Below are 14,644 nucleotides of genomic sequence, written 5' to 3'. Positions count from 1 at the left end.
TATTGACAAAGAGGGGCCTTTCTATTGAATATGGTGTGCGTGTGTGTCTGTGTCTGTGTGTGCGTGTTTCTGTGTGTGCGTTTGTGGGGGGGGGGGGACATGTGAGAGATGGCTGACTAATTCTGATGAGGATGAATGGTTTTCATAGAAACCGGGCCGACCACTGGACATTTTCTTCCTCTGTTTAGGGAAAATAGGCCTACATTAGAGCCATACAGTATTATATCCTTAATCCATCCATAATATTGGCCGATAATAGGTTCAAATTGTGTGAGACAGCAAAGACGTCCGTCTTGCTTTAAATTCAATACTCAATATCAATATTCATGCTAAAACTAGTAGATTATGACTCTGAAGAAATCTTTTACAATTAGAGTGTATCTGTAGCCTTTTTTGGAAGGTTATAAAGTAACAGGCGTTTCAGAGGTATAGTTCTTGTCTGCTCCATGGGAGCCCTGAGACGGACAAGGATAGGAAAACCAGCAAAACAGCTCATTTGTCAGTTTCTCTCTTGGAGACAATAAACAATGTATATCGATTAAAGAGGCCATGCCGAGATAACGCTGGAAAGTTAAGACAAAGCACTTGGATTCCAGCCATTTATAAACGGGAAGTCGTTGGATTTCTGCGTGGAAACCCAAATACACATGTTTCCGTGGACATTTCCCAGGTCTTTAGGCCATTGGAGCAAGCTTAGGATAAAGAGCCAGTCAGGACCAACAAGTTGCATTACCTTGGGTTGAAATGCAAACAGGAAAACTGAATCTATTGATATTTACCTTACATTTGTGTAGTATTTATATTTAGTTTCAGTGTTTCCATTTCAGTTCAGTTTTTTCTGCAAGCTTAGTTAGAGTTAATGTTTAAGTTAAAATATTGTCTTTTATATGTCAGTATTAATTGATTTCCGTTTGTTAACTACAATCACAATGACACACACTCTCTCTCTGACGCACTGACATGAAGAAGCACACAGACCCTGTATGGTGTGGCTGGTGTCCGGTCTCCCTTGGCCCTGGGGTCAGCCTCTGGCTCCGGGCAGGGCCGGAGGTTTGGATCTGCTGGTTCCTGCTCCGTCTCTCCCAGCGTGGGCCCTGACGGAGCCACCTGCGTCCCTTCTCTGACCACCAGCTGCCCCCTCCAGGCAGAGCTCCAGAGCGGCTCGCTCCATTTCTACCAGCAAATACCTGTTCCCCCTACACACGCACACACATACACACACATACACATGCACACAAGCAAACACACACACACAGCTGCATTGTCTTTGGACGCACACACACACCAACCCGGTATCACGCTATTTCGTGCTCATGTGCAGGATCTATCGAATCGTGTCCCAGAGCACGAGCTACACAGAACGAAATGTAAAGCCATGCATTTTGAATGGGAGCGTTTCTCAGATGAGAGACGAGGTAGAGAGGAGGAAGAGAGAGAGAGAGAGAGAGAGAGACGAGGTAGAGATTGACAGAGTATAAAAAATACACAGAAAGATGACCAGAGAGCACTGCAACAGTGTGTGTGTTTTCCTTCAAATCATGGCTACCTAAGTCAAAGTTCTTGAAATATTTTAATAAACAAATCTAAATAGGATCTATATAATGTGAACAAACATAATTTACCTTCTGCCGTGAAAAGATATATTCCACTGAAATTGTAACGATGCCATTTCTCAGCATTTGTATTAAAGTCAGAAAAGTGAACCAAGATTTAATTGGGAATTTATTCATGATTCCGAAATATATAAACTATACAATTTACAGTGATGTAAATATTATGATAAAAAAACGATATCCTCCAAAGTTGTTCTACATAACTGAAACATTAATAATATTATAGTAAAAAAAAGGAAGAAAATACACAGAATATATTGGAATATAATAATTTACAATGGGCTATATTTATGATGGTCTGGGTTATTTTCATCCATTTTAAATAACAACATTTAGGCAGTTCTCTCAGATCTATAATAGCAGAGATTCTTATTCAGGAAATATCATTAGTTGTTGTGGTTGTTTGTTTATTTCAATATCAAACAGTGCCTTGGTCTGTTTGATTGACAGGAGAGATGATCAGGGGGGCAGAGTTTCTACCAAAGAGAATTGAATAAAGACAGAGGATTGGATAGAGAGGCTCTCTAAAGGTGCAGCCAGTAGCAGAGTAGATATGAACCCTGGCTTCCACATCAAAGAAGGAGACCAGACCTTCATCATAATCAACAAATACCCCCATCTTCTTGGGCTTAGCTCTCAGAGGAAGACGGACATTAGGATCATCATGAAATACCAACTCATCCTTTTTGAATAATATCATCCAGCAGCCATTCTTAGGGGTCAATGAGATGGGATTCGTTCTATTGATTGACACTCTGGCCACTCCTAAACGCCATACAGCCTTGTCCTTAACCTGGACCTCAAAGTAAAATCTCCCTGAGGAGAAGCTCTGCCTCGAGAGAACACATTGATACCATGTAAATCTCTTAGGGTTGTCTGGGAGTTTCTTCCCTTCATCTCCATCATGTACTTGTTTCCCATCCTCCAGCAGGGGATGAGCTGTATCAGGATCCAGAGTCATATCTACTTCATACTGCTGGACCCTCTTCAGTTCAGCGGGACTACTCAGCTTCTTCATCTCCATGTTCAGTGTCTCCTCCAGCTGATCCAGAGATCTCCTCAACGTCCCTACGTATGACGGAGGACTGACCTTCACCCTCGTCCAGTCCCTGGTGGGTGGGGGATCCGTCAGGGATCTGAAGGCCTGGAGGAAGTGGAGGTGGTCTTTAGTGTGTGAGAGCGGCTTCACCTCTGAACTTCTATTGGTCAAAACCTTGATTTCCTGCTCCAGCTCCTTGATGAGGTCTTCAGCTTGTTTCTCAGTGGATTTCAGTTTCTCTTTAACCATTTGTTTGAAATCATCACGGCACTTCTCAACATGGCGTATGAGAGCAGCGAGGACCTGCAAACCATCAGCTAGCTCTCTGTCTGCGTCTTTTTTACCATTTCTTACTCTGCCTTTGATCTCCATAATCTTTAGTTTTCTCTCCTGGATCATCTCCTCTATCTTTGCCAGCTGGGCCATCTTCACTTCATATTCCTCCTTTAGAGGTACAACAGGATGGGACCTGTGGTCTGTCTCTGTGCAGAACTGACACACACACTCATGTTCAGTCCTGCAGAAGAGCTCCAGAAGTCGTTCATGTTTCTTACACATCCTTTCTTCCAGACGGTCCATAGGCTCGACCAGCTGATGTTTCTTCAGGCCTGTGACTCTCTGATGTGGCTCCAGGTGGGTGTGGCAGTAAGAGGTAAAACACTCTAGGCAGGACTTCACAGCCTTCAGCTGGGTCCCAGTACAGACGTCACAGGGAACTTCTCCTGGTTCAACACAAGGCTGCTCTTTTACTTGTACAGACGTTCTAAACTGAGCGGCCATCTCTGATATGAAGGTATTGACCCGTACATCAGGTCTAGTGTGGAAGAGCTCGTTGCAAACAGGACATTTGTACTGGACTTGTTTATCCCAGAACTTTGTAATACAGATTCTGCAGAAGTTGTGTCCACATGGGGTGAAAACTGGGCTGCTGAACACATCCAGACAGATGGAACATAAAAAGTCATCTTCAGACCACGAAGTAGCAGAGGCCATTCCTAGACACAGACAACAAGGTTTATGTATTTCATTATTTTTCTTATTACATAACATAGGAGCGCTTTTAACTAAGATTTTCTGTATAACTCACCTTGTTGTAGTTTCTGTCTGTCAGACTATTTGTTCGAAAATGTTTTTATTTTCCTCCTGAAAGAGAGAAGTGCTTTCCGGTCGAGTGACTTTCGTTTCTATGAACCCTAAGTTTCGTTTCATCATCATGACTCTCCTTAGACTGGGTAGCCCCGCCCATTCTGCCGGCGATTTGAGTTCGCCCTGGACAAGGGGCCTCTACGAATAGTCAAATCTCCTAACCTTTATGCCTCCTTTCCTTAACCTTTGTGGACATCGGAAAAGACAGCACTGTTTAAAATGAATTCGACTTCACCCTTCCTAACAGACTTCATTGCGCGAGGGCGGGTATTGCCGACCTCTGGCGTCTCTAGTGTGAAACTACAATTTTCCAAGTTTGACTAAAACAAGCGCTCTTTGATCCATGCGTTCTTGTCGTATTGATTTCTCATCAGGTTATCGCCAACAGTGAGAATCACTTAGGTCGGACTTGGCCAACGGGAATATTTTAGGCCACTTGAATTCCAATTCACATGTGACAAAAAAAGAGGCTAAACTTATGTTGATGTTGAAAATAACTGCCCCCAGTACAGTCTTTCTTAAATGGGAAGTTGGCCTTTTCTTCTCTTAAGGTGTATTTTATGTGCTTACTAACCAGCAATAAATGGATTCATTTGCATTCAAATAATTATGTTTCTGGAATTGGTATCCATTATTATCAATTGTATTTTCTTCTCTTCTATTCTTCTGCTTTACCGCGTCTCTCATGCGTCTTCGCGTAGAGACGCTAAACTTCGTTGGTGGCATGTTGCTTTAAATATTGCCGCCGTCAAGGACTATGGGATACTATCTCCTTTCCTTTCGCAAAGGGAGCTCAGTAGTAACCTATGCTAAAGGAGGGTTAAAGGAAGCATCGAGGCTCCTTTCCTAAGCATTTTTAGAATTCGAACCACCTTTCCTCCAAGCACAAAGGAAATTTCCTATGCAAAAAAGAGAATTCGTAGAGGCCCAAAGTTCTGGAGAAGAGCAATTCATGTCTTTCTGCTTCCGATACGTTTTTACGGGAGCCAATCACCAAGCTGGGTTTTGCCCTTCGCGCGCTATTGGTTGGTTTAACACAATGACGACAGGGAAGCGACGGCAAGCAGCCAATCGCACACAGAGTCGGTTGAACTATGCCCGTTGATCACGCCTCTTGTGCTGAAAAAAATGACAGCAATAGCCAGACCACCCCGTTATAGGACTGACCCCACGTCAGTCCTGTGACTAAAAACACTTGCAGCACTAGAATGAGCTTTATTTGAATACGAGAGGTAATTCATTGGGACACATATTCAAAAGGGCCGGCGGTAGCCAGGGGCAAGGGTGGGCTCATCCCACCCAAATGTGCGCCCTGCCCACCCAAACAAAATTGAAGAAAAAGTTTTTTTTTTGCTTTTTTGCTTTTTTTTAGGTGGAAGTCCAGACCCACCATCGGACGGACCTGTTTGTTCGCTGTCCAAGAAAATGTCAAATAAAATTCAGCCAATTAATTAATACTATAGAACAGCGGTTTTTAATAGGTGAGGCGCGGCTCCCCTGGGGGGCGCCAAAGAGCCACAGGGGAGGCGCGACACGCAACACGCAAAGAAAAGATACACATCTGTATGCAGCTCTATTGATATCGGTAATTGTGCGTGCTTGTATTAGTTTTAAAATGCATCGTTTCCTTGTCCAATGTCACCAGAAATCAGCATTAAGGGAGGAGAAAAAACGTAGGAAATATGATCCTGAATACGTTTCTGGTTCTGTGGAGAGCGAGTTCCCCCAGATCTCCACAAAGGCTATGAAAGTCCTAATCCCCTTCACCTCAACCTACTTGTGTGAGTTTTCCGCACTGACCCTGATTAAAAACAAAAACAGATCAAGGCTGCAGGTGGAGGACGACTTGCGTTTATTTCTCTCTGCAGTGCAGCCCTGCATCGAACACCTCTGGCATCAAAAGCGAGGCCTTATTGTTATCACTGATATGGACGATTAAATTGAAGGTCAAAATTGTGTGTTGAATTGATAAATTGGTTGGGCCATAGGGTTGATGCTGCTCGTGTCACGGTTTGCGGATGGCAGGCGGGCAGGTAGGACCCAATAGCAGACCGTTAGGAGGTAAAGGATAATTTATTAACGCAAAAGGCAAGGAACACAGAGAACACAGGTGACGCGGGTAACACAGGTAACACACAGGACACAACTCACCCCCAACCACAATGATCAAACAAGGAACAAAGGAAAGACAAGGGCTTAAATACCAAACACAGGACACGCAACGAGTAACAGCTAAAACACATTAGGGGAGGGAGCAGTTATCGCACAGGAGGGAAACTTGACAGGACATGGGGAGAAACAAGACAGATACCAAAGTAAAACGGGAAACACACCAAAACAAGACAAGGAAACAGACAGACCATGACAGTACCCCCCCCTTAAGGGTCGACTACCAGGCGACCCACGACATGCAAAAAAAAGAAAGTATTCTGGAGGCCTGCAATTCTGGAGGCCTGCAACGGCAAAGACCCACAGTTGGCCGGCATCGGCGAAGATGAAGGTGAGGTAGAGGGCGGGTCCCCTCTGGAGGAAGGCGAGGTAGAGGGCGGGCCCCTTCTGGGAGGTTTAGAAGGCGGGACCCCTCTGGAAGGCAAGGTAGAGGGCAGGCCCCTTCTGGAAGGTCTGGAAGGGTTAGAAGGCGGGACCCCTCTGGAAGGCAAGATAGAGGGCGGGGCCCTTCTGGAAGGTCTGGAAGATCTGGAAGAGGGGCACCCTCGGAAAGGAGTAGGGTTCAGGAACCGGACAGGGCTCGGGGACTGGAGTCAGCTCAGGGGCTGGAGAGAAATGTGGAACTGGATGGCACACCAAACTCACCACCCCTGCTCTGATAGTCCGTAAGGCACCCTCCAACCTGGGCCTTGAAGCAACAGCGCTGCACATACGCCCCAACACAGCCTCCAACAAAAAGAGCATCCGCTGGGTCCAATGACGGTCGGATCATTCTGTCACGGTTGGCGGGTGGCAGGCAGGCAGGTAGGACCCAATAGCAGACCGTTCAGGTAAAGGATAATTTATTAACGCAAAAGGCAAGGAACATCGAGAACACAGGTGACGTGGGTAACACAGGTAATACACAGGACACAACTCACCACCAACCACAATGATCAAACAAGGAACAAAGGAAAGACAAGGGCTTAAATACCAAACACAAGACACGCAACGAGTAACAGCTGAAACACATTAGGGGAGGGAGCAGTTATCACACAGGAGGGAAACTTGACAGGACATGGGGAGAAACAAGACAGATACCAAAGTAAAACGGGAAACACACCAAAACAAGACAAGGAAACAGACAGACCATGACAGCTCATAGTGCAAATGATGTGAGTATGGCACATTTTGTTTGTGGTTTAAATCTGTGGTTTTATGTGGCTGAAATCGTTAACAAATTTGATGAAAATATGTGAATCCGTTCGATCTCATAACATGCCATTGTCGTTCATTGATCAGAGAGCTGTCCATTGTGCTGATTTATTTCGAGACGATGTGCATCTCCTTCAAATGTGCGCTTAAGGCCCAGACACACAGCGCAGATTTCAGCCGTCAGGTGTCGTCGGTTGTAGCTTTGTTTTGTTGACTTGTGGATAGGCCTACTGATGTTCAGTGATTTTAAAAGTAGCCTCAATTAGGCCTGCATGAAGTTGGAAATTATTTGCAAAGAATCGTTTATGAATGCACTTTTAAAAAAGTTGTGGAAATAAAATGTCTTCAAATACAATATTAAAAAACATTTACATTTGATTAGTTATTGAAAGTCTTTTTTTCTTTTTTGCCCGATTGCCTGGAGCAAACAAAAGATGGCATTTACTGAAAAGGCGTGTTAGGTCAGGCGGACGGGAATATTTTTTTTTTTTTTTTTGGGGGGGGGGGGGGGGGGGGCTGTCCTTATCTACTCTCAGGGGAGGCTCACATTCACCCAATTTGAAAACACCTGCTAAAGAATATACCATTACCATGCATTGCTTCTAATTGGGTGGGCAGGACAGCCTGCCTCCAAGTTACCCACCCAAGTTACCCACCCAAGTTACCCACCCACAGTTACCCACCCAAGTTACCCACACACAGTTACCCACCCACAGTTACCCACCCAAGTTACCCACCCACAGTTACCCACCCAAGTTACCCACCCAAAGTTACCCACCCAAGTTACCCGCCTACAGTTACCCGCCCAAGTTACCCACCCACAGTTACCCACCCACAGTTACCCACCCAAGTTACCCACCCAAGTTACCCACCCAAGTTACCCACCCACAGTTACCCACCCACAGTTACCCACCCAAGTTACCCACCCAAGCCTTGCAATTTTACTACTTTTGTCTGAAGGTGGCAGATGGTTGTAAAACTGATGTGGAAAGCTGCTGGTAGCAGTGCTATCATGGTAAACCCCCCATACAGCAGTGATGTGTCTAAAAGCTTACATTAGAGTAAATGTGCCAAAAAGCAGGCACGGAGATCTTGCAAGGGCAAAAAAAAATTGCGCCACCTATTTCTATCTGCCCACCCTAATCTTAGTGCCTAGAACCGGCCCTGATATTCAACATTCCTTGTTGTTTGACAGGTTTTGGTCTTTATTCAACTTAATAAAGCCCTGTCCGATGAATGCCTTACATAAATGTCTAGGATAAGATTAGCCAATATAGAATGGTGTCACTGTATGAGGAATGAGTATCCGAGTCTTGGATAGAATGAATTATTCCTATTCTCTCCCTTGCAGGAGGAGGAGGAGAGAAAAATAAAAAATGAACATAGCTGGTAACAAATTTGTATTTTTGCAGATGTACGTCTAGTAACAGTATCATTAAAATATACTAACTCAGATCAAGTCACCCAGTAGATGGCGATTTTCGGGGACACCCACACAGTGTAAGATAGACACAAGCTCCAAAACAGCAAGAATTCGTTTTTTTTGCATTTATCTTGAGAAGTAATCATAAAAAAACGTTATTTTTTTTTAGAGAGAGAGAGAGAGACAGTGGTATAATATCTGTCCACTGTGACCGATATAAAGCTGAGGAGATCCCTGCCAATGTCCAGGATCAGTGGACACAGCCTGGCCATAGCGCAAGGCCATCACAGACAGACCTGGATACCCAGAGAAGCCAGGCTGTGTCCATTCTGTCCCCAGGAGTCCACTTCCTACTAAAATGTATGAGATACAAGCAACTAAGAGGTCAATAGTTTATTAAATCATACACATCCAGAATTCATTCAGCCTCCCTGCTGTCAGAAACTGCCGTGTGGCGTGAAGGACAGAGGCGTAGCACTGCCTGCTAGATCCATGGATGCTGCAAGAGACTCAACTGGACTGCCAACTCGTTTAGTATTCAGGATGTATTCATTGTCATGGTGTTCATTTTATATGATCATTCATGTATTTGTTGCCATGTGTTGTGGTTTTGTTATGTTTGGTAAATGGTTTGGCATTAATGTTTCATTATTTATGCCAATAAAACTAATTCATATAAATTGTATTGAATTGAGAAAGAAAGAAAATGAGATGCTCTAGAGATTAACAAAGAGGAGGAGAGATACAGAAAGACAGATGGAGAGAGAGACCAAACTGTGAGAGAGAGACAAGGAAAGATAAAGAGAGAGAGACAGTGGGAGGCCCACAGTATACAGTGTGAGATAGAGAGAGAGATAAAGAAAGATAAAGACATCATTAAGGAGAGAGAAAGAGAGAGAAAGAAAGAGAAGTGATACGGTGGACCAGGAGAACAGAGAGATATGAACTTTAATTCACTGTGTGGATGGATGGCACAGGCCCAATGCTGTTGAGATAAAGACACACATCGATTACTGTCTGCTGCACTTTAGGAGAGAGGGAGGGAGAGGGAGAGAGAGAGAGATAATAATCATTTACAATGGGAATAGTCAGGGTTATTTTCATCCTTGCTTAATGACAACAGTACAACATGAATGCATTTCTCTCAGATCTAACATGGCAGAGATTGTTATTCAGGAAATATTATAACATATAGTTGTGGTTTGTTTCATTTAATATCAAACAGTGTCTTACTCTGTTTGATTGACAGGTGGGAGGATCAGGGGGGGCAGAGTTTCTACCTCCTTCATGTAAACATAAACTGAGGAGGGGATGGAGAGGCTCACTAAAGGTGCAGCCAGTAGCAGAGGTTAAATCAGGCTCAATCTTTAAAAGACTAAACACTGAGAGCCGGTGCCAAACAAGAGACATTGTGGTGATTTAATGTTGATTTGCCACATTAACTGTGATTAAGTGAAATACAGGAACAATTGACTTGACCTGACTTTGCCTGGGATTGGTATTTCCTCTACAGTCTTTATAGAAAAAAGCCTCTCCCTGTGTGCCCAGGTTATATGTACTATTATGGTTTTAATGGTTATGGTTGCTGAGTCATGTGACTCTGGGTAGGGCAGTCGAACCAGACCAACAAGTTCACTATCCAGAGACAATCAGAGATCACCAGCGCAGAGAAAACACAGATGGATTTCAGCACAGCCGTCCGCAAAGGCAACTGTTCCAAAGTGGTTCCCAGTACTAAACGCTGCTGCTGCTGTATTGTTGCAGAACAATGCAAGACCAACGAAAGTTAGACTCAAAAAGTCAGGGGGCGATGAGAATGGAAAGGCGATGGCGGAGGACGGAGCTGAGCTGAGCAGGACATTGGACGAGGGAGATGAGCAGGCAGGTGAACAGGCAGGTAGAAAAGGTCACAGGAGAAACCAACCTGAGTGACCGAGTCGAGAGAGAGAGAGTTAGAATATCTGTCCACTGTGACCGATAGAAAGCTGAGGAGATCCCTGCCAACGTCCAGGCTCAGTGGACACAGCCTGGCTACAGAGCAAGGCTGTCACAGGCAGACCTGGCTACCCAGAGAAGACCGGCTGTGTCCACTCTGTCCCCAGGGGAGAGAGACAGAAGCCCACTTCCTACTGCAATGTATGAGATACAAGCAACCAAGAGGTCAATGCTTTATTAAATCATACACATCCAGAATTCTTTCAACTTCCCTGCTGTCAGAAACTGCCGTGTGGCGTGAAGGACAGAGGAGTAGCACTGCCTGCTGAATCTCTTACTGCAAGAGATTCAACTGGACTGCCAACAAATTTGGTGTTCAGAATGAATTCATTGTCAATGGTGTTTATTTATATGATCATTCATGTATTTGTTGTGGTTTTGTTATGTTTGTCAAATGGTCCGTCAATGGTGTTTCATTATTTAGGCCAATTAATATAAAATGAAATGAATTTAATTTATTTTAGAAAGAGAGAGATGAAGGTAAAGAAAGATTAAGGGATAGAGATGAAGAAAAGTGGAGGGGTAGAATGAAAGAAGATGAGACGTGAAGGAGAGATTAACAAAGAGGACGAGAGATACAGAAAGACAGATGGAGAGAGAGACCGAACTGTGAGAGAGAGACAAGGATTCTTTTTTTTTATCCACATCCAACTCTGGGTATTTTCAGATAAGCAGCCACCCGAAGAATCCATTTTCTCTATGATAAAAGTGTTAACAAAATAATTTCTATACATATCACATCCAAATAAATGTATATATGTATACATTTATTTTATTATTCGCCACCTTTCACACAACAATGTGTGGCTTGGCTTTTTCCATTTTCACAAGTTATGAAACATCTCCAGCTCCGATGGATCCCCAACACAACACCTGGGTCGGACGTCTGCGAGTTCATAGGGAAAAGCAACCCTGCAGCACTGACTTGCCAGCTGTTTCAGAGCCATGCAGACGTTCACGTACACAGCGAGCAGCGACCCATCCCCTACAGCCATCCCTCCCAGCTCTCTGCCATCTCTCTGCCTGGCCATCTGGGCCCTGAGCCTGCTTCTCCACATCCAACCCAGTCTCACGGAAATATGTGACACTGTCACGTCATTAAGTCTATTCATTCATGATCTGGGACACGTAATTTCAATTTTTTCGTGCCAAAAAACACAAATTTCTAACAATATGATAGCTTTTGGCCACCCGTTTCGACTTTCATCTTTGATTCTGAGAAATTTTGATAATTCCCGGATATATTTAATGCAGGTGCGATGCTCTGTAGGCAAACCGCGACGGAACAAAAGGCAGTTGCTTTATCTGTTCTTTTTAGAATGAGTTTGAAATTTGAAAAATTCGAAAAAATTGAGATTACGTATCCTGAGATCACGAATGAATAGATTAAATGATGTGACGTGACAGTGTCACGTATTTCCGTGAGACTGGGTTGCCACATCCCCATGAACAATCTAATGAGAATAGATCCTGCAATCAAATATTGATGCTCCCTGGCTGAATTAATCCACAAGAAAGTGGGACTATGATGATTTATTCCCCCCACTCCCCAAGAGCTGTATAAATCACAATACTTTTCATATTTCTAATGAATCTATCGATTTATTTTTTATTGAATTCAGAAAAGTGATGAAAGATTTAATTGATTATCTATTCATGACTCCGAAATATATCAACTATACAACTTATAGTAATGTAAAGATCATTATTATTATGATAACGATATCCTCCTAAGTTGTTCTACATAACAAACAGTTAATGTAGTAAAATAAAAATGAAACACACATTGAAGGTAGTGGAATATAATCATTTACAATGAGCTATATTTAAAATAGTTATTTCCATCCTTTGTAAATAACAACCATACACAACATTTATGCAGTTCTTTCAGATCTAACATAGCACATTATTCAGGAAATATCATTAATTCTTGTTTGTTCATTTTAATATCAAACAGTGTCTTAGTCGGTTTGATTGACAGGTGAGAGGATCAGGGAGCGAGAGTTTCCACCACACGGTCCAAGTGAACCTGGACTGAGGAGTGGAAAGAGACGCCCCCCAAAGGTGCAGCCAGTAGCAGAGTAGATTATAACCCTTGCTTTCACATCATAGAAGGAGACCACACCCTTGTTATAATCAACAAACACCCCCACCTTCTCGAGCTCAGCTCTCAGAGGGAGACGGACATCAGGGTTACCATGAAATACAAACACACCCTTGTGTAATGATATCACCCAGTAGCCATTATTAGGGGTGAATGGGATGGGCCATAACGTCTTCATTTTTCTGTCTATGTTCTGTCGAGCCACTCCTAAACGCCATGAATACTTGCCTTTAACCTGGACTTCAAAGTAAGATTTCCCTGAGTAGAAGCTCTGCCTCGAGAGAACAAGTGGATAACATGAAAATCTCTTAGGGTTTTCTGGGAGTTTCTTCTCTACACCTCCATCATGTACTTGTTTCCCATCCTCAGACACGGTGAGCAGGGGATGAGCTGTAACAGGATCCAGAGTCACATCTTTTTCATACTGTTGGACCCTCTTCAGCTCAGCAGGACCACGCAGCCTTTTCATCTCCATGTTCAGTGTCTCCTCCAGCTGATCCAGAGATGTCTTCAAGATCTCTACGTATGACGGAGGACTGACCTTCACCCTCTTCCAGTCCCTGGTGCGTGATCTGATCCTTTTTTCAGATACCTGATCCTTCAGGTATCTGAAGGCCTGGAGGAAGTGGAGGTGGTCTTTAGTCATTGAGAGCGGCTTCACCTCTGAGCTTCTATTGGTCAGATCCACGATTTCCTGCTCTAGCTCTCTGATGAGGTCTTCTTCTTGTTTCTCTGTGGATTTCAGTTTCTCTTTAACCATTTGGTCGAAATCATCACGGCACTTCTGAACACAGTGGATCAGAGCAGTGAAGACATGCAAACCACCGGCTAACTCTCTGTCTGCGTCTTCCTTGCTCAATTCTACTGTGTCGTTGATCTCCTTAATCTTTAGTTTTCTCTCCTGGATCATCTCCTCTATCTTTGCCAGTTGGGCCATCTTCACTTCATATTCCTCCTTTAGAGGTACAACAGGATGGGACCTGTGATCACCCTCTGTGCAGAACTGACACACACACTCCTGTTCAGTCCTGCAGAAGAGCTCCAGAAGTCGTTCATGTTTCTCACACATCCTTTCTTCCAGACAGTCCATAGGCTCGACCAGTTGATGTTTCTTCAGGCCTCTGACTCTCTGATGTGGCTCCAGGTGGGTGTGGCAGTAAGAGGTAAAACACTCTAGGCAGGACTTCACAGCCTTCAGCTGGGTCCCAGTACAGACGTCACAGGGAACTTCTCCTGGTTCAACACAAGGCTGCTCTTTTGCTCGTACAGACGTTTTAAACTGAGCGGCCAGCTCTGATATGAAGGTATTGACCCGTACATCAGGTCTAGTGTGGAAGAGCTCGTTGCAAACAGGACATTTGTACTGGACTTGTTCATCCCAGAACTTTGTAATACAGATTCTGCAGAAGTTGTGTCCACATGGGGTGAAAACAGGGCTGCTAAACACATCCAGACAGATGGAACATAAAAAATTATCTTCAGACCAGGAAGTTGCAGAGGCCATCCTAGACACAGACAACAAGGTATATGGATTCCATTATTTTTCTTATTGCATAACAGGAAGAGCTGTTTTAACTTCTCTCAAAGGTTTGCTGTATAACTCACCTTGTTGTTGTTTCTGTCTGTCAAACTATTTGTTCGAAAATGTGTTTTATTTTCCTCCTGAAAGAGAGAACTGCTTTCCCGTCGAATGACTTTGGTTTCGTTTCCTCAACATGACCCTCCTCTCTTCCTCTAACACCTGGCTCCTCCCCTAACTCTGCCCCTACGGACACAGGCTTCTCAGCTTTCACAATCTGACTTCACCACAATGTCTGTCGTTTTCCTCGGGCTCTCTTTTAACTCACAGTTTAAAAAGAAACTCACAGTGTGAAAGCTCTGAAACGTCAGGGAACTGCGTGTCCACGGGGGCGGACTGAGCCAGGGGTTAGGAGAGGGGCGGAGGGGGAGAGGGGCGGAGG

The 14,644-nt window shown here is 44.0% G+C and overlaps 1 protein-coding gene across 1 annotated transcript; it reads right to left on the bottom strand.

Annotated features, from left to right (window-relative positions):
* Positions 1 to 1,801: 1,801 nt before the first annotated feature.
* Positions 1,802 to 14,412, bottom strand: LOC307077850 (uncharacterized protein). Its single transcript, XM_079739323.1, has 5 exons — positions 14,289 to 14,412; positions 12,559 to 14,188; positions 11,569 to 11,647; positions 6,444 to 6,572; positions 1,802 to 3,647 (listed from the first exon to the last, which is right to left on the bottom strand). Exons 2-5 carry the CDS (start codon positions 14,185 to 14,187, stop codon positions 2,032 to 2,034), a joined length of 3,453 nt encoding a protein of 1,150 aa, XP_079595449.1. The 5' UTR covers position 14,188; positions 14,289 to 14,412; the 3' UTR covers positions 1,802 to 2,031.
* Between the last annotated feature and the right edge of the window lie 232 nt (positions 14,413 to 14,644).

Source organism: Pollachius pollachius, assembly GCF_949987615.1.
Source record: "Pollachius pollachius genome assembly, chromosome: 7".
NCBI classification, from domain to species: domain Eukaryota; kingdom Metazoa; phylum Chordata; class Actinopteri; order Gadiformes; family Gadidae; genus Pollachius; species Pollachius pollachius.
Note: the sequence above shows the minus strand (reverse complement) of the source record. Positions and strands in the feature narration are given on the sequence as shown.

Coding starts and splice junctions, on each gene's coding strand:
- LOC307077850 (XM_079739323.1), bottom strand. CDS start 14,187: ATGGCCTCTGCAACTTCCTGGTCTGAAGATAATTTTTTATGTTCCATC. Junction 11,648..12,558: donor GCTCCCTGATCCTCTCACCT/GTCAATCAAACC, acceptor TATTTCCGTGAG/ACTGGGTTGGATGTGGAGAA. Junction 6,573..11,568: donor GAGAGCTGGGAGGGATGGCT/GTAGGGGATGGG, acceptor ATTTCTCTCCAG/CCCCTGAGCTGACTCCAGTC.